The sequence below is a fragment of the Vipera ursinii genome (assembly GCF_947247035.1).
Source record: "Vipera ursinii genome assembly, chromosome: 3".
Taxonomy (NCBI): Eukaryota; Metazoa; Chordata; class Lepidosauria; order Squamata; family Viperidae; genus Vipera; species Vipera ursinii.
The window spans coordinates 140,119,410-140,143,530 of NC_139516.1; the positions used below are offsets into that span (position 1 = coordinate 140,119,410).

The window sequence follows — 24,121 nt, forward strand, 5'->3', positions numbered from 1 at the left end:
AGCAAGCAAAAATATAGCCCTTAGCAAGACTTTTTTTTTCATACAATCAACGTCATTTGATATTAAGTTATATAATTAGATTGTAATGGAAGAAGAAATGTCATGGTAATAGAAACTGCAATAAACATAAAGAAGCTCAACTCTGTCTTATAGCTTTTCCTTTTATTAATAAAGCTTGTCTCCAAATCTTTCATGTAGTTAGTCTTCCAAGTTTCATTGCTATCTTTCAAAATAATTTTATATATTTTTATTATTGAAAGGCAGTGTAGTGGGGTTCATTGCTAGTCAGCTGACAAATTGCCAGGCAATTTGTAAAAACCTATAAAGTCTAACTGCTTTGATATTGTATTTTCCTACCAATACTTCGATGGGGACAGAATCAAATACATCTATTCAAGAAATAAGCAATCCAGATGGGTTTGGACTTTAACTAGCAGGGCTTTTTTTGTCATAGAATGCTCAGAATGGAGTTCCTGCACCTTTTTTGGATGGAACCTTGTAGGGTAGGCAAGGCGGGTTGTATGACGTGTGAGTTCCGGCACCATTTTCTTTTACAAAAAAAGCACTGTTAACTAGTATTACTATTTTGTCTCATTACATAGCCAACATTAGAAATTAGTATGTATAATCCACAGCCTATATCTACAATTTTGATTCCCACAATTTGATACTAAACTATAGATCTTATGTGGCTCCTAAGCTATAAAGCAAAAACATGAATGAATGTTTCAATTCTTAATACCTTTTTTCTGAAGGAGAAATTTGGACATCCAATTTTACCATCCTGAAATATTGCTATATTGTTACATGTACTCTCCAAAGTTGGAATAAATTAGGATATTTTAATTTCTTTGAATTTTGAAATTTGAGTCTTTTGTCTGATTTGTTTTTTGCTTTTGTTAACAAATTGCAGAGAATATGTGGAATTTAAAGTAGTCCATTCAGATCATCTTTCATTGTTTATAAAGATTTAAGGAAAAATCTTTTTTTAATTCAACTTCGTATTAAAATCTTCCTAATTCAGGATATTGTTGAAAATGTCTAGCTTGGGCTTAAAGATCAAGGAAAGAGCTGCCTTTGGGAATCTATGCCATCTGATTTAGAGGTTATATTGAAAAGTTATCTATATAGAAAGATTTTTGCTCTTAATATACAGACCTTACCACAATTTTGTGAAGTGTATGTACTTCCATGTAGACAAAGTTATATCTTTTAACAGCAATAGAATGGTCCTTAATATATCTGATTGATAGTGACATGGCAGGAAAAAAATAAAAAATGAAGCATTTCTGAATTATACCCATTTTCTTTTAAATTTCTTCTGATTCGGAAAGCGTATTGTATAGTAGCAGAAAACACATAAAGTAGGTAAAATATCAGAATTCTAATATAAGTTGCTTGCAAATCAGATTGAACTTCTGTAAATAGGCATAAAGTTCTTTTTGTCTGTTTTTTAATAATGAGTATTAAGCAATTTAGGAGAGTTCATTGATAGAACTGCCTTTCTTCAAATATATATAAATGTATCAGAATAAAAATGAATTAAGTTTATTGTATGTCAATCAGCATAATGAGAACTTAACCTTACACTCAGTCTCATTTTTAGTGGTTTAAACTACTTTCTTTTCTTCAATTTCAGTAAGGAAACATGAATTAAGACAATTTTCCAGCATGATTGTTCAGATACTAGAACGTACAGCTATAATGTTTATGCTCAATGTTTTCTGAGTTCATAAGAAATATGAATTGTGTTGATAATAAATTGTGTTGATAATGAATTAAATATGTGAAATAATTTTATTACTCTTTAGAGTTTTAAACATTTCTTCTTGATAGCTTTTGCTTTTCTTCCTACTCACACTCTTTTTAGGAGTTGATTCCACTTATTCTGTGTACAGCTTGCCTCCATCCTGAACCTAAAGAAAGAGATCAACTCCTACACATACTGTTCAACTTGATCAAAAGGCCAGATGATGAACAAAGGTGTGTGCTTTATATTAGCAGGAGGCTTTCTCTTTCTGACTTTTCTTTAAGTTGGGGATTACTTATTTACTGCAGATGCTCCCTCAATAAATTTCTAGTCTGATTTAAACATTATACCTGTATAAATTGCCAAAGGTAATGTAAGCATTTTTCAGCAATGTTCTAAATGGCAGCATAATTTTCATAGCATCAGTATAGAACAGCAGTTTAAAAAAACCTGTGTCTGTATAAATTCCTAATAATCTTTACTCCCTTGATATATTCGGCAGTTAGGACTGAGTAATAGGAGAGGCGTGGTGGCCTAGTAGTGAAGACACTCGCCTCCCACTCGGAAGTTTGAGAGTTCAATCCTAGGTATCGTGTTTCCCCGAAAGTAAGACCTACCCCCAAAATAAGCCCTAGCTTGATTTTGGTGGTTGGGCCTAATATAAGTCCTACCCCAGAAATAAACCCTAGTTTTGGGATGAGGTGCACACCTAAAAATCAAGTTAGGGCAGGGGTGGAGCTCCCATGGATTGACACTTGCCTCACTAAGGATTCAATCTGTAGCTCGGTTCTCAGCTGCACAGGCCTTCCGGAAAGGCCTTTGACTGTGAAATGCAGGCCTGAGCTCCATTCTCAGCTGCAGAATAAAGCTGCTCCTTTGACCGCAGAAGATGTGGGCTGGCTGGGCGGGGCTGTCGCTGCCGTCGCCATGTGGTGAGTGGAAAAGACACAAACACAGAAAATAAGATCTAGTGCCTCTTTTGGAGGCAAAAAAAAAGACCAGGTCTTATTTTGGGGAAACACAGGAGCGGCAGATGCTTCTCTCTCAGAACACAAAGAGAAGAGATCTGCTGTGAACTCCATGTAGGCATCAGGAAGGGGATACAGCCAGTAAACACTCAGCTCCATTTAGTCATCCCAACCCTACCCGGAATTAATAATTACAGGATTGTAAAAAGAAAAAGAAAAAAGGACTGAGGAATAGGTGCATATTATTTCTGACAGATTATTGACTGAATGATTTTGATAGCTGAGAGGAAATTCTACAAGTAGCTATCCCTGATTATAAAAACAAAAAACCAAATTGCTGCATTTTATCTTTATCAACCTTCTAACTCTGCCTAATGACAAAATTACCCTTAGGTTTGCCCACTTTGAAAAGTATTTCCTTTCATAATATTAATATTCATTGAGTTGTAAAAACAAACATGTTTGCCGTGTTCAGTATAAACAGGCCACTTTTCATTCAGTTTTCCTGAAATCATTAGATTATTTCAAAATAGTTTAATTTATTTTTTAAAACCCTTTTTGATTTCTTCAAATTATCTTTCTTGTATAAACCACTTGAGTATGTATTTTTAAAAATGTTTAGATATCTTCCATCTATTTTGCCTTACTTTAGGCTACTGTTTTTATATTCATAACTTATTTCAAATTTGAAATAGTTCATAGTATAGTCTTACTGAACAGTCATAAAACTACCATGGATTGGTTTGAAATACATACTATATATCCATTCCCTGTTCATAAAACTTATAGAAAATAGGTTAATGGTCGATCCTCAAACTTGGAATATACTCCTTGATATAGCCTTGGTAGTAACAGAACAAAAAAAGTCATTGTCAAGTTCTAATCATCAGGCTGTGTCTCATGAGACTGTCCTTAGGAAAATATTTAAAAAATCAAATTATCTGAGAAGTTGTCTTGGCTTTGCAGCACAGACTTAGAGCTATCTGCAGATTCTTCAAGCAGAATTTAATTTTTGAAGGGAGATGATGCAGTGCTAATTGAGGAACTGACATCTTTATAAAGCTTAGAAGACTATTTCTACCCCTCTATTGAATGGTAGGTAGCAGGTTGTTACGTTTCTTAAAAGCATTTTTAAAATTAAATATAGTGTGAGGCTCCTAGAGATTCAGTTTCATAGAAAAGTAAATGTTCAGCGATATGTTGCCAATTTTATCACATTTATAGGCTAAATTTGATATATGGGAGATACTAACTAAATATTTTTTAGATTCAAACAAATCATCAGTACACTATTGACCAAATCATCTGACTTTATAACAGGCTAAATGGTCTTGAACATTTTAAAGTTTTTACATATATTAATAAAAGAGCTACTTTTTCCTTTTCCTCTTTCCCTTTTTTCAGTTTGTATATCACATTAAGTATATTTTTAATTTTGCATAATTAAAATAATCCTGACTTTATTCTGTATAGTATATATTCACATCATGGATCATTTTGTCTACAGCATTTTTCTTATAGTATGTATATATTCACTTATGAAAAGCAATGACTGCATTTATTTTGCTTTCCACAATACAAGCAGCAGTTTTATACAGGTGGTCCTCATTTAGCTATCACATTGGGGCCAGTACTCAATCATTAAGCAAAAAGGTCCCTAAATGGAATCATGACTGTATTTATGATATTACTTCAGCTTTGCTTTCCAGGCCTGAGAAGCTTATAATTGGAATGACTGCCATAAGATTATTTTTTCATAACCATGGTAATTGAGTAGTTGCTAAACGAGACAATCACTAAACAAGGACTACCTGTAAAGTCAATTCCATTGTATACAAAAGCAAGATAAAAGTGTGCATTTCCCACAGAAATAAAGAAAAAAATACTTTTTAAAAGAGCTTGTCTTTGAAAGTTATTTGTGTTATCAATTGTTGACTGGCTGTGAGTAAAAGAGCATCTGGTTCAAATTATCTTAATTATTCCTTCAGAAGGTGCATCTGCTGTTTGCTAAATGTTTGCAGGTTATACTAGCATGTTTTTTCATTGTAGGCTTGTTTCTGTTTTTTTTACTAGGCAAATGATTTTGACTGGGTGTGTGGCATTTGCACAGCACGTTGGACCTACTCGTGTAGAAGCTGAACTCTTGCCACAGTGTTGGGAGCAGGTATAATTTCTGTTTTGCATGTAATTCACTATGAGATCATATTTTTCCAGCCATAGTAATATGGTCATTTATTAAATCACATATGATGGTACATAAATCTGTCAGAATGAATTCCAGGCTAACAAAAATCAAGAAGAATTTGTATCAGAATCTGAATAGGTCATATCTCAAGTCAAATGTCAGTGGCATAGCTTTTTTGTGGAAACCAAAGAAATTTTATGTCCAGTCTATAAATAGAAGATAATTGCAGAGTACTGAAATGCAACTTATTATTGTTCACTTTTTATATGGGATCTATAACAAATAATATTGTAAGCGAAAAAAGGAATGTTAACAAATATTAATGGAAAAAAAATTATCTTCCACAGATCAATCACAAATATCCAGAAAGGCGGCTATTAGTAGCAGAGTCCTGTGGAGCATTGGCACCATATCTTCCTGTAAGTGTTCTATATGCAGTTGTTGTTGTTGTTGTTGTTACTTTAAATTGAATATACATTGTCAAGTGATTAAAGCTATGGCCTTTAACCCAAATCCAGTGAGACTCAAGAAAGAGGTCTGTACTAGGCGTCATCATATTCCCAACTTATTGTTAGGGGCAAATAAAAACAACATGGTCTATTATAAAAACTAAGTAATCTACGGTGTTCTTGTTCCCTATCCAACTATTCATTTTTATATCCTCCCCAAATTACACTGCCAAAACTGGAAGGAATTCAGAAAGTTTGGGGTACTGGCCAATTATCAATTATATTTTGTTAGCATTTTTTTATATTTTGCCAAGAGTTCATGGCCATGTAAGGTTCATTTTCTTTTATTTACAACTTGTTAAACGTTTAAAAAAAGGTTTTAAAAACGTCTAACATATTTTTTAAAATCATGCTTTACTTTTAAAGTACACTTTCCTAAAATCAAAACTAAAATGTAATATAAACCAAGATACAAGCATTTTTGGGGAGCTGCAAAAACCAACAAAAAGCAAATCTTAAAAAAGTAAAACTAAATAAAGAGTATTGAGTCAGAGGGTTCCTTAAGTGGCATGTTTTTATTTCACCAACCATCTGAAACAACATATGATAAATTTAATAATCGTCCTCTTGAAGTCTTTCAAAAATCAAATGGATTATTTTGGTCAAATCATTCATCGGATTATATTCATTTGTCATTTCTCTGTAGCTAATTCTTTGACTAAAAGCTGATTGAAATATATTGCTACTAATTTGCCTTTGCAGTTTTGAATTATGTAGCACTGGCTAATACTAGATTACTATTTATTTTCAGAAAGAAATTCGTAGTTCATTGGTTCTTTCCATGCTACAGCAGATGCTAATGGAAGATAAAGCAGATTTGGTACGAGAAGCTGTAATCAAAAGTCTTGGTATCATCATGGGATACATTGATGATCGAGACAAATACCAGCAGGTATTGTGCCTGATTATATGTATATGAGTACAAGCGTATGAAATATATTGTTTACAGGGATCTGGGATAAAATATTCAGCACAATTACTGAATAACCTTGATTACTTAAATTATTCAGAATCATCCAATATCTAGAATGCTTGTGCAATTTTTATATGAATGATGTTACTCATTTTTTACTCTTAGTCTTATAAATCATATTTACTCTGAAATTTTACAAATTTAAAACAAGTATTTAGCTTTTTTTGTTTTGCTTTTTTTCCTGAGGTCTTAAAACAGAAGTACATTTTTAATTTAATTAGGTTTATGTTAAGTTTAACATAAAATGCTAAATCAAAACATTTCTTATGGACTCCTTTTGTGTTTTGCTGTCTCAAAGAATCCAGTTGTGATTGTGAAGGTGCAGAGTGATCAGATTTCTTATTTGTGTTTTTTATTTATTCCTGCTGTTTTTCTATTTGGAAAGGCCACAGCATAGAGTTGCAGAATTGCAATAGAATTACAAACTAAGCCTCCTAAAATGTACATAAAATTCTACTGGTATTTTGGTTATGTTATATATTTAAGCTAAATAAAATTCCTACATGTGTTTTTCCTTCTATTGCCAGGGATTTGAACTGCTACTCTCAGCACTGGGTGATCCCTCAGAACGAGTAGTTAGTGCAACTCATCAAGTATTCTTACCAGCTTACGCTGCTTGGACTACAGAATTAGGAAATTTACAGTTGCATCTTATACCTACATTGCTTAGTAAAATTGAAAAACTACTCAAGGTAAATATATAAAAAGTCAAGATATTTTTTATCATTTTGAAAAATAAGAATTTTTAATATAAACCGAATAGCTTTGGTGCCTTTTACTTCAAGGGACAGATGTATTGATATATTTGTTTGTGGACAGGACCATCATCCGTCTTTCTTATTATTCTGCTAGACAGTTTTCTAAAGGCATTAGAGTTGCCAATTTAAGTTTGTAGCATAATTTCTGATGTATGTAAAAATAGTGGAAATATAAATACAGGTAGTCCTCAACGTATGAAGACAATTGAGCCCAACATTTCCGTTACTAAGCAGGATAGTTGTTAAGTGAGTTTTGTTTCATTTCACAACCTTTCTTGCCGTAGTGTTTAGTGTATCACTGCAATTGTTAAACTAGTAACATTATTGTTAAGTGAACCTGGCTTCTTCATTGACTTTGCTTGTCGTAAGGTTGCAAACGGGGATCACATGACCCCGGGACACTGCAGCTGTCATAAATACATATTGTTGCCAAGCATCCAAATTTTGATCACATAACCACGGGGATGCTGCAATATTCATAAGTGAAAAACAGTCATAAGTCACTTTCACACACTTCCAACAGCTGTCCATGAGGGAAATTCAGGAAAATCTGTTATTCTTTAAGATTCTCTCCTTGTGGCAAAGGGGCAATTGAAAACTGCTGCTGCTTTCATGTTGGAAGCACTAAGGCCCTTCTGGCATAAAAGGATTCAACGGAGACATTACTGTTGCCCAAGGGACGCCCGGTTTGAGGTTCCTTTCATGACCCTGTTAATATGCCAAAGTGGTACCTATCTATTGTGATTACTCGCTTTAGAACTGCTAGTAGGCAGGAGCTGAAGTGAATTGACAGGCGCTCACTCCACCATGCAGTAGCACTTGGGTCTCAAACGCATGCTTGCTGATTGTCAACCCAGCATCCTAAACCACATGACCCACCGCACTCTGCAGCACTCGGATATCAAATGCGAGCTTTCCTGATTGTCAAGCAAGCGTCCTAACAACATGGCAGTTGAAAATATGATCCTTATATTGCTGTACTGCCCATTTGTAAAAATACACAGCTATATTTTATATTTCCCCTAGTGACTAAATTTCCAGGTCATTCAGTTTATTTTTTGTACAGTTGTTAGCAAATCAATATGGTTGAGTCTATTTGAATGTAGTACAAGTTTCATATATTTTATATTTTTTATTTTATTTTAATCCCATTTATATCCCGCCCTTCTCCGAAGACTCAGGGCGGCTTACAATTTAAGCACAAACCAGTGTGCTTAGCAATACTGTTTGTACATCGGTTTTACAAACAATACAATCATATTGATTAGTTTATTTTTATCTTCTTTTATTTTGTTACTTTTCATTTTTACCTTCTTGAAGTGAAGTTCTTGTTATCAATCATAATAAAAGTCTGCCTGATCAAATGAATATATGTGTGTGTGTATGTATATATGTATCTGTACATATATGTATGTGTGTGTGTGTGTGTGTGTATATATATATATATATATATACATACATATATGTGTGTGTGTGTGTGTGTGTGTGTGTGTGTGTGTGTGTGTGTGTGTTTGTGTGTGTGTGTGTATGAAATGTTGCTGAGTGGCTATGTAATATAAAAAAAGAGCCAGGTTTTAACTTAGATTTCTGGAATATGTTTCAGGAGACTGAACATGGATTAGATGAACATAAACTCCACATGTATCTCTCCGCTTTACAATCCTTGATACCTTCTCTTTTTGCACTGGTGTTGCAAGATGCCCCCTTTACAAACAAAGCTAAGCTTCAGGGAGAAGTCCCACATATAGAAGGTACCTGCTTCAGTATTTTCTGTAAAGCTTTATTTAGAAATAAGATATCATTGAAATGCTGGTGTAGTTGTTGGAGTTGTTCAGCCATTTTTCTCTTTGTTTAGTTTGGAAATTCTAATGCTTCCTTTGAAAATAATAATATACTATATATATATATATATATATATATATATATATATATATATATATATATTTGTGTGTGTGTGTGTGTGTGTTGTGTATGCGTGTATGTATGTAATTATCAATTTAACTAAAGCCTGGGGTGTTTGGTTTTTTTAAAAAAAAATACACAATCCTGATGAGCTTTTTGGGGGGGGGGGTTTGGTGCAAAAACCATGCAGTGATCCAGTTGTTTTCTTAATATTATAAAAAAACAATAGTCCTCTTGATTTAGCAACAGGTGATTTCAGTTAGTAATTTAAAGCCCTCTAGGTTATCATTATGTGTGAATGCAGTTGGTTCCTTTCAGATATATTTTTCCTAATACTAAATTGATAAGGTTCTCAGCGGTTTTGTTTTTCAATCATAAAGCTTCCAAAAGGATTTTATATCTGTATTGTCCTCTAGATACTATTGAACTCAAGCCCCATCACTCCTAATCAGTAAGACCAGTAGTGGAAAATAAGAGTTTTAGTTTTAGTTAAACAATATTTAAAAGCTATATGTTGAAGGTTTTCTTTAAGGAATCCGACCCTAGACATAAGATGGACAGATGGTCTTCAGTTAACAGCCATTCATTTAGTGACCATTCAAAGTTACAAAGGCACCAAATGAGTGGTACTTACAACCAGTTCCAAAATTCCAGCCATCCCAACAACCCTTTAGTCATAAGATTATGATCGGGGTGCTTGGCAACTGACTCACAGTTATGATGGTTGCAGCATCCCACAGTCACATAATCAGTATTTGCAAATTTCCGTGCCTGCTTCCCACAGGCAAAGTCTAAATTAAATGTAGATATACTTTTTGAAATTTAATACTAAAATCACAGGTTCCTAGGAAACAACAATATTAATGTATACCTTTGATTCAAGGGACAGGGAGCTATGTATTTCTCAAGATGTTATTATTTATGTCTCATCATACCTCAGTACCTCAGCATCGGTCATGCTGGGTAGAACTGATAAAATTCAGAATACCTGGAGAAATACAAGCAATCCATCCTTCTTTATTAATGCTTTTTGGAAGACAAATTGAATAAAAATTGTTGATTAAAAATTAATCACACCCATTATTTCTGTTCCTGATTCTTATTGGATCAACTGAAGATAAATATTTTGGTTGTTTGCTTTCAGTAACAAGGTTCCCAAGACCTGTATCACCTCTACAGGACGTGGCCACTATAATCGGAAGTCGTGAACAACTCTCTGTATTGTTGCAACTTTATGATTACCAGTTAGAACATGAGGGTACCACAGGATGGGATACCTTACTATGGGTTGTCAATCAACTGTAAGTTCTCCTTGTTTTGTTCCATTTGATAATTTTAATTAATTAATATTTTAATGTCTACCTTTGAAAATTTATGCTACAATCTTTCAACATTTTTCAGATGAATACAGGTAGCATGCAAAACGTCTACATATTTAAACATCTTAATTCAAAACCATTACTTTTAGATTAAGATGAGGTGTCCCAAGATTGCTAGACATTTTTCAATACTGTTCTGACCATTCCACAAATGCTGCAAATTTAAATTTAAATTGATGTTTAAAGCTTTAGATGTTTCCAGAATAGCCAGAACACTTAGAATACTCATACTCAAATTCAAACTTAACTGTTTTGAACTCAGAATATTTAAAATTTAAAATATTTAAATTTAAAATATTAAAGTAAATAAAATTTAAAATACTGTGCAGAAAATATTCGGCACAGTCCTATTTAGTATTGACTATGATTGACTCCTGATGACATCACTAGCACTGCCATGTAATGTTATCAGGAACTATAGGTAGTGCTTGCTTAACAGCCAGCCACTTAGCAAAAATTCAGAGTTATGACAGACTCCCTAAAAAGTATTTATAGCCCAGTTCTTGAGTTCTAATGACATCTAACATCACCCCCACAGTCATATGACCACATTTCAGGTTTTCGGCAACTGGTTCATCTTTACAGCTGGTTACAGCATTCTATAGTCACATAACTGCAATTTATAATGTTTTTTGCTGGTTACCATAGAAACTAATGGATTTGTTTAACAACTGTGGCATTCAGTTTATAACCACAGCATTCACTTTTTCGGATTGGTGATGTAGGTGTCTCGACTTACAACCATTGTAACTTATGGAAATTCCAGGTTCGATTACAGTTGTATGCAAAAATGTATACGAAAATGGAACCATTATCATTAACAGTTGTAATATATCTTAGTTAATTTTAGGAAGCTTGAATAATATAAGTTTATATTTGTAATCACATCAAAATTGTAAATGAAAATAAAATAATTTCTTTGGACCTGAACACCAAGAACCGTCGAGTTTTCCTGGAAAAGAATCAGTTTACATTAATCTTAATCTTGATTTTTCAGGTTGCCTCAACTTATTGAAATTGTTGGTAAAATCAATGTAGCTTCAACAGCATGTGTTCATGAATTTTCAAGGTTTTTCTGGCGACTTTGCCGAACATTTGGAAAAATTTTCACCAATACAAAGGTATAATGAAATATAACAATTCTCTATATAGATAGTGGAATGATAACATGAAATTATAGATTTAGAGAAGACATCTAGTTTTCCCTCTTCTCAGACATTTTTTTTCTATTAAAAGGATGCTACATCTTATCATGATTTTGCTTAATGTTTCCCTTATCTATTCTTGTTAATTCTGGTTTTTCTATTGTAGTATGTAGACCTTAAATGCTTTTATTTCACCAACATTAGAAAATGTGTCTGCCAACACATTTTTCCACTGTACCCTGCAATTATCCATTTAAACACAAAGTAGTTAATTAAAATCCAATTGATGCAATTCTCCAGAAAGATTAGATTACATTCATTGAAATGCATACTAAGACATCAATATTCCATCTACTAACAACCTTGGTGAAAGAGGCTCACATATCTTCAGCCAATGTCCAAGGCAAACAAACACAGTTCACAGAAACTGGATCCTCAACACAAACAGTTGACTTTGTCAACTAGCACCTCCCACACCTTCCTTTTTATTATTCAGCCAAGACGTGGCTTCCTAATGCCTTCTCCTTTGCCTTTGGAGCCACCCCATTGCATTCCTCTGCCCTACTCTCTTTTCTTGCTGGCATTTTCGTGCATTCTAGATATTTCCCAGCTGTGCTTCATCACTGTCCAACTCAGACTCCCAGCACAGCTGTGTCTCAGCCTGAGCGCAAGTAGAGGGGGCAGGCTCCTCGTCATACTGTAAGTCTTGGAGCTCCTCAGAGCCTTCCTCTGACTCTGATGTCACTCTAGGCTCCTCCTCCTCTGATTCCTCAGACTCAGCTGCCTGATCCACTGGCTGGGGAGAAATCACAACACCTGTGTAGAGTTCTACATATGAAGGCTTCCAGGCAACCCCAAAAGCTGCATTCAGTTGAAGCTCTCATGAAGCTTAGTTATACAAATCTATACTCAAAGACTTCCTGCAATCAGTTTTTGGCTAATGTTACAGCATGATGTATAAAATGGAGAGGCTGGTGATTCTGTTAACATAGTTATTTCTGTACATTTGTTTGTATCACCTGAATGTCAAAAGAAAATTCTTTTCCTTTTAAAGAAAATGGTAACAGTGGTTGCATTTTTTATAACCTTAAATTTATTAATAGTGCTGTTACTTACAAATTAATTTTTCCATGTTTTTCCAATATCTTACATGTTCATATCAGCCATTGACTTCCAAGATTTAAATAACAGTGGTTCAGGTAAAATAGCAAATGATTTTGAAAAAACATTTCCAAATGAATAACCATTAATGTCTGAGTCAAAAAATTGAAAAGGCAAATATAAAATAAAAGTGTTCCATTTTTCTAGTTTTTTCTTCCAGTTTCCTTAAATTAATGCTTGATTAATATATGAGAAAAATATAAATACAAATATTTTAAAGGTTTCCTAAAGCATCGTTATTTAATATTCAATGATCACATTATTTCTTAAAACTTTGAAGACGTTAAAGTGGCTTTGATTTCTGGTCCATGTTTTAGGTAAAACCGCAATTCCAGGAAATTTTACGGCTCTCTGAAGAGAACATTGGTAGGTATATTTTTTTCTTAAACTTGTCCTTAAATGCTTAATTGCAAAAAAAATCAAGATCATCACTTTTATAAATAAGATTTTGAAACACAATTCAACATTTTAAAAAAATAAAACTAAAGGATAACCAAGTGACTGAATGAACTTTGAAAAAGGTTTTTGTTTTAATATATAAAAAAGAAAAAAGTAACAAATACATTCAAACATACTACATATAGGAAACATTTAAGCCTAATTTCTAAACCCATTATAAACCCTTTACTTTATGGGTTGAGGTCATATGATCAGTCATTTCATTGCTTTGATAAAGAGCTACTTCATCAACCAGAAGGAAAGGTATAGCTATGATCTAAAACAGTAAATATGGGCTCATGATGTTTTTCAACCATTAAAGAGTAATCTTTTTGTGCTGTCTCTCCCATGCTTAATAAGTCCCAAAAGATAAGGTACAGGTCTAAGAAATAAAAAATAAATATTTGTATAATGATGCCTTTCATGTTTGTATGTGTAATTCAGAAGTACATCTTGAAACTATATTTAATGTTACAACACCTTATTATCAGTTTAGTTGGATATTATAAAATGGAGCAATATAGGGATAAACCCATATCATGTGAATAGATGTGCCTTCACCTATTCCAAAGTAATGAGGTTGGCAGTCAACACTTTCTAAACATTCACTGGAATGTCCAATAAGCATGGGAAAAAATGTTCTTGAATTATTTCATTTGAAGTTTATAAGGTAATTACATAAACGTCTTAGATGTTTACTTAATTAAGTATAGCTGCCTTTCTCAAAAAGTGAGTAATGATTTCTTAATATATTACAGAGTTTAACTATATGCTACCTAGCAATACTTCTTAATTGCTTGTTTAAAGTTAATATAAACTTGGGATTGTCCAAGACTTTCCAGAGCCAATAGTAATTTGGGAGTTTAAACATTCCTCATGCATCTGGTCTAAGCTACAAAATCAAGAGGTGTTTTAATTGTATATGCCACAATTTTGTATCAGACACTAATAATTTTTAAAAAATTGTATGCCACCTGATTCTTAATGACTGAATGAATAAAATACAGAATACGATCTATTTATAGATCTGTATCTGTGGATCTGTTTCTTGTGCAAAAAGCTAGATGACAAAAATACAAATATTATTATTATACCACCTTATCTATCTGAAAGAATAAGCATTGCTAACTTTTTTTCTCACATCACTTTTGATCAGTTTTTTTCTCTCTATTTTGGTCCTACTTAGTTCTGTAGCAATGGAAACTGCATCAATAGATGGGCTGCCCCTTATCTGACTGGGCATTTTTAACAATATTAGGTAATAACATGATATAAATGATTATCAACTTGAGTACCAAAACTAACTTCTAGACATTTATTTCTTAATTTCAGATGCTGCAGCAGGGAATGGAGTACTAACAAAAGCCACAGTTCCTATTTATGCAACAGGTGTACTTACATGTTATATCCAGGTAAAAACTATTCTTCAATTACGAATTTGAATAATTATCTTTACTTAAAACTTCTAAATAAAAATTACGTAAATCTAGGAGTACTTAAGCTTTTCCTTAGATCCTAAACTATATAACTTTCAAAAATGTATAGAAAGAGATTTCACCTTCCTTCCATGGCTACCTCTAAATAAACTTTTGCCTCTTTTTTATGACTTCATTAATCTTGCACACTACATCTCACCACATCAAAAAGGTCAACTCTGATTGTCAAGAGATTTTGGGGTGGGGGCGCAGGGTGGATGCAGATGACTGGAATAGAAAATAGAAAAGTTGTTATTTTCCAATAGGGACTTCATTCCTTTCAAAAATATGATACAAGGTTATTACCACCAAAATCCTTTCCCCTTCTGTTTCAAGTGGGGGGGGACCTTGAAAAGTTAGATTTAACTTTTTACCTTGAAAAGTTAGATTTCACCAGTATTTGGTATACTCCAATAAAGTATCACTATTTTCAGTATTATGAAGTGAATGTATTAATATTATCAGTATTCCTTTTAGTAAAAGGAACAGGATTAGATCAAGCCATTAGTTCTACCAACATACGGTAATCCCTGTTTGTTTAATTGTGAACTTTGGCATTTGATGTAAGCTGCAGGGAGGGCTCAATCATTTATATATTTTCATTTTAACAGAGGAGAGAAGTGGCCAAATCAATATACAGATTCAAAACTTAACTTTAAATATCAAGGTTGGCTGGAATTACAAATATAGCAAGAGAATCCAAGTCAAAATGAAGCATTCAGTATTACAGAAATATGCCTTGAGAATATGGAAAGAATAGTAGATGCATAATTATTGTTATTCATAGCATGTAGTATTTGCTAGTTTGCAAGCATTCTACATATTTTTATGAGTTTTTATATACAACTGATTTCACACTTTAAGGATATAATCAGTGGTGGGATTGAAATACCTGAACAACCAGTTCTCTCATTGGATGCAGGCCTGGGCCTCTGAGGCCTAGAATGGACTTCCAAAAGTGGCATCCATGCACTTCAGGCCTGGGAGGCCGCCTCCAGGCCTCCAAGGCCTAGAACTGGACTTCCAGAAGCAGTGTGTATTTAGCCGGTTCTCCGAACTCAGCAAAATTTAGCTACCGGTTCTGCTGAACCGGTGCTAACCGGCTGAATCCCACCACTGAATATAATGACTGCAATTTATATTAATTTGGCTGATTATTCAGTAAAAATAACAATATCTGGTTGTGGTTTTCTGACTAATGACTTGATATTGCATGACACAATAGACATTCTAAAAAATATATAGCCCATTATAGAACAAAATGCTGAGAATAGACACAGTATCTCCTGATCAAAGGGAACAGTTGACACATGGCTCCCAAAATATTACTAGGTTTCCTTTAGTTAAAAACTTAATGTGGTCCAGGAAATTTTAATTTGTGTTTTTAAATCTCTGCTTTCAGGAAGAAGACCGCAAGCTGTTAGTAGGATTTTTAGAGGATGTCATGACTATGCTTTCATTATCTCACGCTCCCCTTGATAGCCTGAAGGCATCTTTTGTGGAATTAGGGTAAAGTATATTATTGAAACTGGTATAAAGGAGCTATCATTTACATACAACTTCGGATATAAGAATTAATCTCAAGAGATTTTGGAATTCTGTTCCTAAACATTTGCATTAGTAGATGAAGCGATTATGTGTCTTCAGGACAGGAATGCTGTTGCGTTTTGTGACATTTTTTCAGCAAAAAAATGATGGAACATCTTACATACAGTATCAATATTCTCAGATTACCTTAGTTGTAATTAATTGGAGGAAACAGTTATATCTTAGCTTCAAAATAATAATAAACCAATTTGATAAGTAGTACAAATGTATATATTAATTTTAAAAGATATTGAAAATATAGTTGGAAAATTGACTGATCAATTTCAGATCAAACAGCTACATGAAACTTATATCTGAACTCTCCTTGTTCATGCAGTGCATGCAGTGTAACATTTAGGATAGTCAAATGTTTGCTCTAAAGAGCTCCTACTCTAAAAATACAATTTTGGGGATAAATGTGGTTGAATGTGTGAATAAAATGTAACTGCAGGCATTTTGCTTTTGTTTAAACTGATTCAGGTTAACTAAGGGCTTCATTTAAGGGAAAAAAAATGGAGAAAATGTTTGAAGAGAGAAGGAAAGTGCAAAATAAGTGGAGTTGTTTGAAAGCAAATTATTATTTATAGCACTAAGCCTGATTGTTTTGTGTTCTCAGTGCAAACCCAGCATACCATGAATTGCTGCTAACTGTATTATGGTACGGAGTTGTCCATACTTCAGCACTTGTTCGGTGTACAGCTGCCAGAATGTTTGAGGTAAGTGTTTATTGGACATATTTTAGATATTACTAATTCTAGTCCCTCTAGAAATACCGGTTGCCCTTCCCTGTGCCTGTCACCATTTAATTCCTCTTTTCTCAAAGACCCAAGATGTGAGACAGAGGGAAAGTCTTACAGTCAAGAGGATATTGTGTGGGGTTTCAGAATACATCTATTTTTATAAGGAGTACCAGTTATGTTAAAAATGCTTTCAGAAGGGAATTATTTGGGAATAGGGGAAAATAGTAATTTATCTGATCTGATATATTTAGATTTTAAAAGTACATTTTAATATTATACTCTGTTTTAAAATATTTTGAAGTTGTTGTGCACTGTGTGATGGAGCAGGATGTTAATCCTATAGTTTAAAATGTATTTTTCATCATTTATTTCTTTTTTTTTAAGCATTGCTATGTTACATGTGTTTGTGAAACATTTCAGGGGAACAGGCCAAATTAGACTTTTATTTCTGACCTGAATTGGTGCATTGCTTGCTTAAAAACTTCTGTTAGCTCTGAGAAACCATTTCAGTGCTGAATTCAGTGTTCAAACCAGCCATCGATTGTAAGTACCTTGTGAATTGGACAGTGTACAATTGCTTCCAGTGATAATATCTGAAATTGCCTGTACTGTGATTAAAAATAAATATTAAGTAAGGGAAAAAAACAGCATGCTTTTCTTGTTTTGCTTGATATTGCTGGTACATAGAACTGAAAGAAAGGGGGCCAAAAAATTCATGTAGGGTTCCTGATCTAACCATGCAACAAACTGTACAAGCTATAAAATGGAGATGTTTGTTTTCAGCTTTGTATCAGACTATTCCACTTGTTTTAAGTTACTCCTCAAATTTTACCAATGTCACTTTAGTAGTACCTTGAAAATTCTAGTCGGAAGATAAGCCATACCTTTAATGAATAGATTTGACAGTTGTTTGGAACATTTTCATGTCCTAAAATAAATCATTTGACCCTGATCAATAATAAGGGCCATCTTGCCATTTTCTCCTACATGGTCTAATTCCAAGTCTTCATAACAGTGCAATTCAAAATAAGAAATTAAATAGAAATGCTAGGTAATATATTACTTGCGCATAAGTGGATTCTAAACACCATTTAGATCTAAAAAATATTGCAGGTGACAAAGCATATAAGGTTAAAAACAGGTTTTTGTTTTGTTTTGTCACATATTTGTTTTCTCATAGTCAGATGACTCATTTGAGAGTATTGAGAAGTCAATCTTTGAATTGTACTTATGTTTTCAAATACACCCAGAGGCTAGTCTGCATTATTATTTTGTGAATTTCTTTCTTCACCTAAGCTTTTTTTTTTAAAAAAAAATGACAGTTGTCAAATGGAGAAAATGGCTAAATGAGATGTGCCCAATAAATTTTGCTAGTTTACTTTTTTTAAAATTGTGGGATAAATGCTACTTCATATGGAAGATGTATTTCCTTTTTATAATTCAGCCAGAATAACAACAATATGCATTTATAATTAACTCTAATATGGTTATATAAAGGTTTAATTGAGTAGTGAAGAAGTTCAAGTATTTGATGTTGGTCTAAACTAACATGCTGTTTTTTTACCTAGTTTTCCCTTTTGCTTTGATTGTATGTGTGTGCTCGAGTGTCCATGCATTAATATTAAATTGAACATAATCTTGAGTACTCTGTGTTGGTCCAGATTTGATCCTGGTTTGAACACTATCCATGCACAGTAAGGACATCAACTTGAATCTCTGTTGTAGTACATAAGTTAAAACCATGGGTGGGCATTTCATTCTGTACTACCTATTACTTGCTGAGTGTTTGAAGTTTTACATAGATCACAGGACTATGTAGCTCATTATCTGGTATAGCCAGACATTTATAATGTCATGCAAGAGTACGGATTCAAGTTCTATTAATGTGAATTAATTATACTTTTAGTCACTGAATATCCTGAAATTGTACTCTTGCTTTTTAAATCAAAACACGTTAATGATGTACACAAACACTATAGTACAAAAGCAAGAACTATGCAAGACTGAAGTCAACCCACCCCTGGTTTATAACAAGACAAGTAATCATTGTGGCTTTCTATCAAAAAATCCTACTGTTACATCTTAAAATCAAAATATGTTCTAAAATGAGAATCCAGGTTCTCATTATCTGATATGTAAGCCTTCTTATTATCTCAAGCTCCTTTTTTAAGTTCTTTTTATCCTAGGTATATATTTACTAAGTAATTAAAAGGCATGGTTAGGGTTAGAAACTTATTTTTTTTAAAAAAAAGATGATGGAATACTCTTAGTGATTAGACATAGAAGTTATGTCAGAATTGTCCATTGTCTGGATCTCCAGTAAAGCGTTTCCCAACCTGCTGTCCTTTACAATTATACCTTACAGAATCCCTGCTAGTGTAGACATCCTTAGTACAAAACACAGACAATTAAAATCAAGGTTGCGCTCTTTTTCAGAGCAGGATGGTGTGCTTCTGGGATTAAAATATTCCAACAAACATGAGTTTGCTGAGTCAGGTTTTAATGCTCAAATGCCAGCCCCAGACCAACTCTAATAGAATTTGTTGTCCTTTTGTATTGTCACGTTTACCCGTCCTTGTCAAATTATTATCTTTTAATAGTATCAGGAGAGCCCAGTTTATGCTCACAAATCACAAAAACTGTTTGGGAGTTCTTAGTTATCTGTTCTTCATACGGAATCAGGTGTTTGTTTTTTTCTTTAGTGGACGTGACACAATTCCTACATTTCGGAATAACTCCGTTTCTTTTGTAGAGCTATAACAAGGTAGCCCTAATGGAGCTTTATAAACTTCAAACATTACTTTGAAATTTAAACACTAACCTTCAGGATACCGTCAGGATCTTTGGTTGTTTTGTCACCTGACAACTCACTCTATAGTTTCTCTGCGCTGCCTGCTTGGGCCACTTACCGCTTTCATCATGTCTTCTGCATAGTTATATTAAAGGAGCACTTTAGCATAGCGATACTTGCTTCTAATTTTGGTTTGCTTTTTGTGTTTCTCTTCCTCTTGGTTACGCTGTTCTTCCCATGATACTGTGCTCACTCTTTCCGCGCATCACCCGTGATACCCCTCTGCTCTGCCCACTCAGCTGTTGGTGAAGGGGGTACATGAAACTCTGGTAGCTCAGAGAGTGGTTCCTGCTCTCATTACTCTCTCCAGTGACCCTGAAATGTAAGTTTCCCAGCTGTCTTCTACAACTAGCTCCCTCTTACAACTTGTCAAGAAATAAACCACCAGAATGCATTTGTTAATATTCAAATTTTTTTTCCAAGAAAAATCACCAAGCATTAAATATAGCCAATATCTTTAGCAACTAAAAGTGTAAGTACTTTATTCTTACAAGCAAGCTCAAGCCCATTCGAAGCACTAACTAGTAAAATAGTTGGAAGAATAATGCAACCTTAAGCTTAATTCTTTCTGAAACAAAACTATGACAACTTTTTCAAGGTCTGAATACGTTTCAGATGTTATCATACTGCTGTTTGTTTCTTCCATGCTGAAGAGGGATGCTAATTTCACTAATACACTACTGCCAGGAAATGTTAAAGCATGAGGAGAGTCCTTACTTACTTTAATGCCCTGTGTGGGTGACTAAACTTACTGGTGATTCTGCCTGCCCATCCTCAGTCACAGCTAACTTAGTTATCCTTCCAGTTTAAAACCATTTTTATTGCATGTTGACTGGTTTACAGCTGACTCTTCGAGGCATGCGTGAAGCCTTAGTTGACAAGCGGGTTGCTCCGGCCCTTGTTACCTTGTCCAGTGATCCTGAATTGTGAGTTTCTGATTGTGACCTTGAGTTAATCTTTCTGTGTCTCTCTCTCTTTTTTTAAAACAAAATTTGATACTACTTCCTGGTCTAATTCCTGTCACTGCTAGCAGTTAATACCTTAATGGAGTTTCAAAAGTAGTATTTTATTTTTAATTAGAAACTATGTTACTGTTAAGAGCTGAGTATATGTTTTCCTTTGTTTTGCTCCTAGTTCTGTAAGAATAGCCACAATTCCTGCTTTTGGGACCATCATGGAAACAGTCACTCAGAGAGAGGTAGGAGTTCTGTGTATTTTACTAGGACAAGGTTAGGCAACCTTGGCTCTTTGATGACTCGTGGACTTCAACTCCCAGAATTCCTGAGCCAGCATGGCTCAGCTTGGAAACTCTCCCTTTCCCCTCAGCATGGCTAGCTCAGGAATTCTGGGAGTTGAAGTCCACGAATCATAAAAGAGCCAAGGTTGCCTACCCCTGTGTAACTAGGATATTCCCAGTTTGTAATCACTATTGAACTCTGTTTTTTAAAAAAGAATGTTTTCAGGATATTCGGGTTGGTCAGAATTCTAATTAAAATGAGCCATCTTTTCATTCCAAAGGGCTATTTAAAGCAATGTATGCAGTACAGGTACTCCTTGTTTAGCAACCACAATTTGCATTTGCGAAGTGGTCGCTAAGTGGCCGCTTACAATCCTATTTCAGCTTTCCTTTGGTTTATAGACCTACAAAGGTCATAAATGTGAAAAATTGGTCATAAATCATTAATCACTGCTGTAACTGCAAATGTTCACTGTACAAGGCAGTCGCTTAAGCGAGAAGTAGCTGTATACGTGCAGTTTTATCCCACTGATGGTTTGCTGCACAATCAAGATAGCAAGGTCTTTGCCTCCATTTTGTCATATACCAGAGAGACTTTGTCTTCATCTTCTTTTGCCTGTACTGAGCACCCATCACACAATTCGCCTCCTCACAATTCAGCCGTTGAAGGAATCCCACTTAGTTGTGAATGGAGTATATAACTGAAGAAGGGGAAATTATACATGATGATGATTTCATGTGCTCTCATCTTCATCCCAATCACTCTCTTGTGTTGTTCACAAACTGTTTGGTGGGCTGCTTGGAGCAGTAAGTTTTCATTTATTTAACTGATTTCTATAGCCCCTCCCCCATCTTGCATCTGCCACTTTGGGCAGCTACCAACACATTAAAAGCAATGAAAAAGGGGGGGGGAAGGAAAAGGATAAAAAAAACCTCTAATGGTCACAAACCCATGCTCTAAAATACATCTTGGGCTTCAGCGCTTGCAGAAAACCAGTAGGGTTGGAACCAATCTAATTCCCAGGGGAATGGTTTTCCATGCCCACATTTCAAACTTAGTGGAATGGCTAGAAATAATGAAAGACGTATAAATAATCCATCCCGATGCCATGAAGGGTTTCATAGGTGACTACCAGCATTTTGCATTTCAACCAACTGGGAGCTGGTGCAGCTTGTGGAGCAGAAATGTAACATGCAAATCAATGCCTAAAGCTCCCTAAGCTGCCACATTCTGGACCAGTTATAGCTTTTCAATAATCTTCAAGGACAACCCCATGCAGAAAACTTTGCAATAATCCATTCAGGAGGTCACTAGGGCATGAGTGGCCATGAAAGTCCAGGAAAGAGTTCAGCTATGAACAAAGTTGTGCAAAAGCCCTCCTGGCGGTGGCTATCACATGCTCTTCAAACAGGAATCTTAGGTTCATGAAGACCTCTCTCCCATTATACACTAGTTCTATTTGATGTTGTACAACCGCACCCAGAAGCAAAGATGGAAAACCTGGCTCCACATGGCCATAAAACCCAAAGCGACTTAAGTCATGCTAGTGTTGAGTTGAAGCTTAGTCTTCCCCATTCAGGCTTTCACAAATTCCAAACACTAAGATACCTGGCCTTGGGCAGAGAATAATAATAATCATCATCATCATAAATGATATAGGCAGGAAACCCTATACCATTTCAGACAAATGGCTGTCCAGTCTCTTCTTAAAAACTTCCAGTGTTGGAGCATTCACAGCTTCTGGAGGCAGGTTGTTCCACTGATTAATTGTTCTAACTGTCAGGAAATTTCTCCTTAGTTCTAGGTTGCTTCTCTTCTTGATTAGTTTCCATCCATTGCTTCTTGTCTTGCCTTCAGGCGCTTTGGAGAATAGCTTGAATCCCTCTTCTTTGTGGCAGCCCCTGAGATATTGGAACACTGCTATCATGTCACCCCTACGCCTTCTCATCATTAAACTAGACATACCCAATTCCAGCAGCCGTTCCTTATATGTTTTAGCCTCCAGTCCCCTAACTGGGTATTATTATGTTATAGGTATTAATAGATAGAATACTGGATATCATTATCAGCCTTAAATTTAAATCAGCAGCTTTATGTAGATGTTAAATAGGAGCGGGGAGAATGGAAAACTTGGAGAGAACCACAGAGAAGAGCTTATGGGCTAGATCTCTCCTACCCATTAAGCTGACTTTGTAATAATGCCGCTTGGGGTGTGTGTGTGAAAGCCCTAATAAGCAGGCATATACATAGAATGAAGGCTACTGCTAAGCTTGTAAGCCGCCCTGAATCTTTGGAGAAGGGCGGGATATAAATGGAATTAAAATAAATAAAATAAATAAATAAATAAACGGAAACTAAACTCAAAGGAAGGGACAGAACCAGCTCAGAATTCTGCTTTTCACTTCTAGTTACCAAAGCCAATCCAGAAGGATATACTATGATTGATGTTATTAGAAGCACATGAGCCGCATCCTGCTTCCACCAGAGATCATCAACAAATGTGATCAAAACTGTTTCAATCCCATGCCCTGGTTGATTAAAAAGATCCAAAATAGTATATGATCAGGACTCTCTGTAACCCCCACACATTCACCATTAAAGATCTTCTCAAACCGATTTTACAGGGATATCTAGGCTTTACTTGACTCATGCCATGTAGCAAATCATACCTTCATAAAAAGCTTAATAGCAAGCAGTCCTCAGCTTACGACTTCCTTGGGGGGATGTGTACAACCCGGTTTCAAAGTTCCAATGGCCACCCACCCCCCAGCAGTCACATGAATGCATTTAGAACCATTTGTAATGTCCCACAGTCATGTAACTGCATTTTGCAATTGTCTTGCTTAATGACCACCACAAAAAATGTCACAAAATAGGGTCAGTCAAAGGGATGACTCCATTTACAATTATCACAAGTTACAACTGTAATGGGGATGCTCCACTATGGTTAAAAGTTGAGGACTACTTCTATGCATTATGAATCAACTTCCTTTCAAAGAGAGCATCATAGTTATCAGGATGGTGCAAACTCCTTCCTATGGTATCTGGTCATTTTTCCACAT

The 24,121-nt window shown here is 34.7% G+C and overlaps 1 protein-coding gene across 6 annotated transcripts in view; it reads left to right on the plus strand.

Annotated features, from left to right (window-relative positions):
• The window catches only part of RELCH (RAB11 binding and LisH domain, coiled-coil and HEAT repeat containing), a 62,083-nt gene that overhangs the window by 32,312 nt on the left and 5,650 nt on the right, over positions 1-24,121 (plus strand). For 3 of the 6 annotated variants that reach the window (XM_083359131.1, XM_083359133.1, XM_083359134.1), the window contains 14 exons: positions 1,871-1,983; positions 4,792-4,882; positions 5,251-5,322; positions 6,164-6,304; positions 6,913-7,077; positions 8,747-8,894; positions 10,190-10,346; positions 11,422-11,545; positions 13,048-13,096; positions 14,501-14,580; positions 16,046-16,152; positions 16,847-16,946; positions 20,061-20,143; positions 20,956-21,019. In XM_083359131.1, the coding sequence (XP_083215257.1) occupies positions 1,871-1,983; positions 4,792-4,882; positions 5,251-5,322; positions 6,164-6,304; positions 6,913-7,077; positions 8,747-8,894; positions 10,190-10,346; positions 11,422-11,545; positions 13,048-13,096; positions 14,501-14,580; positions 16,046-16,152; positions 16,847-16,946; positions 20,061-20,143; positions 20,956-21,019 (1,494 nt within the window). Of the gene's footprint in view, positions 1-1,870; positions 1,984-3,703; positions 3,814-4,791; positions 4,883-5,250; positions 5,323-6,163; positions 6,305-6,912; positions 7,078-8,746; positions 8,895-10,189; positions 10,347-11,421; positions 11,546-13,047; positions 13,097-14,500; positions 14,581-16,045; positions 16,153-16,846; positions 16,947-20,060; positions 20,144-20,664; positions 20,748-20,955; positions 21,020-24,121 lie in introns of those variants that run through there. The other 3 variants (XR_014492074.1, XM_083359132.1, XM_083359135.1) reach the window with 3 other exon arrangements.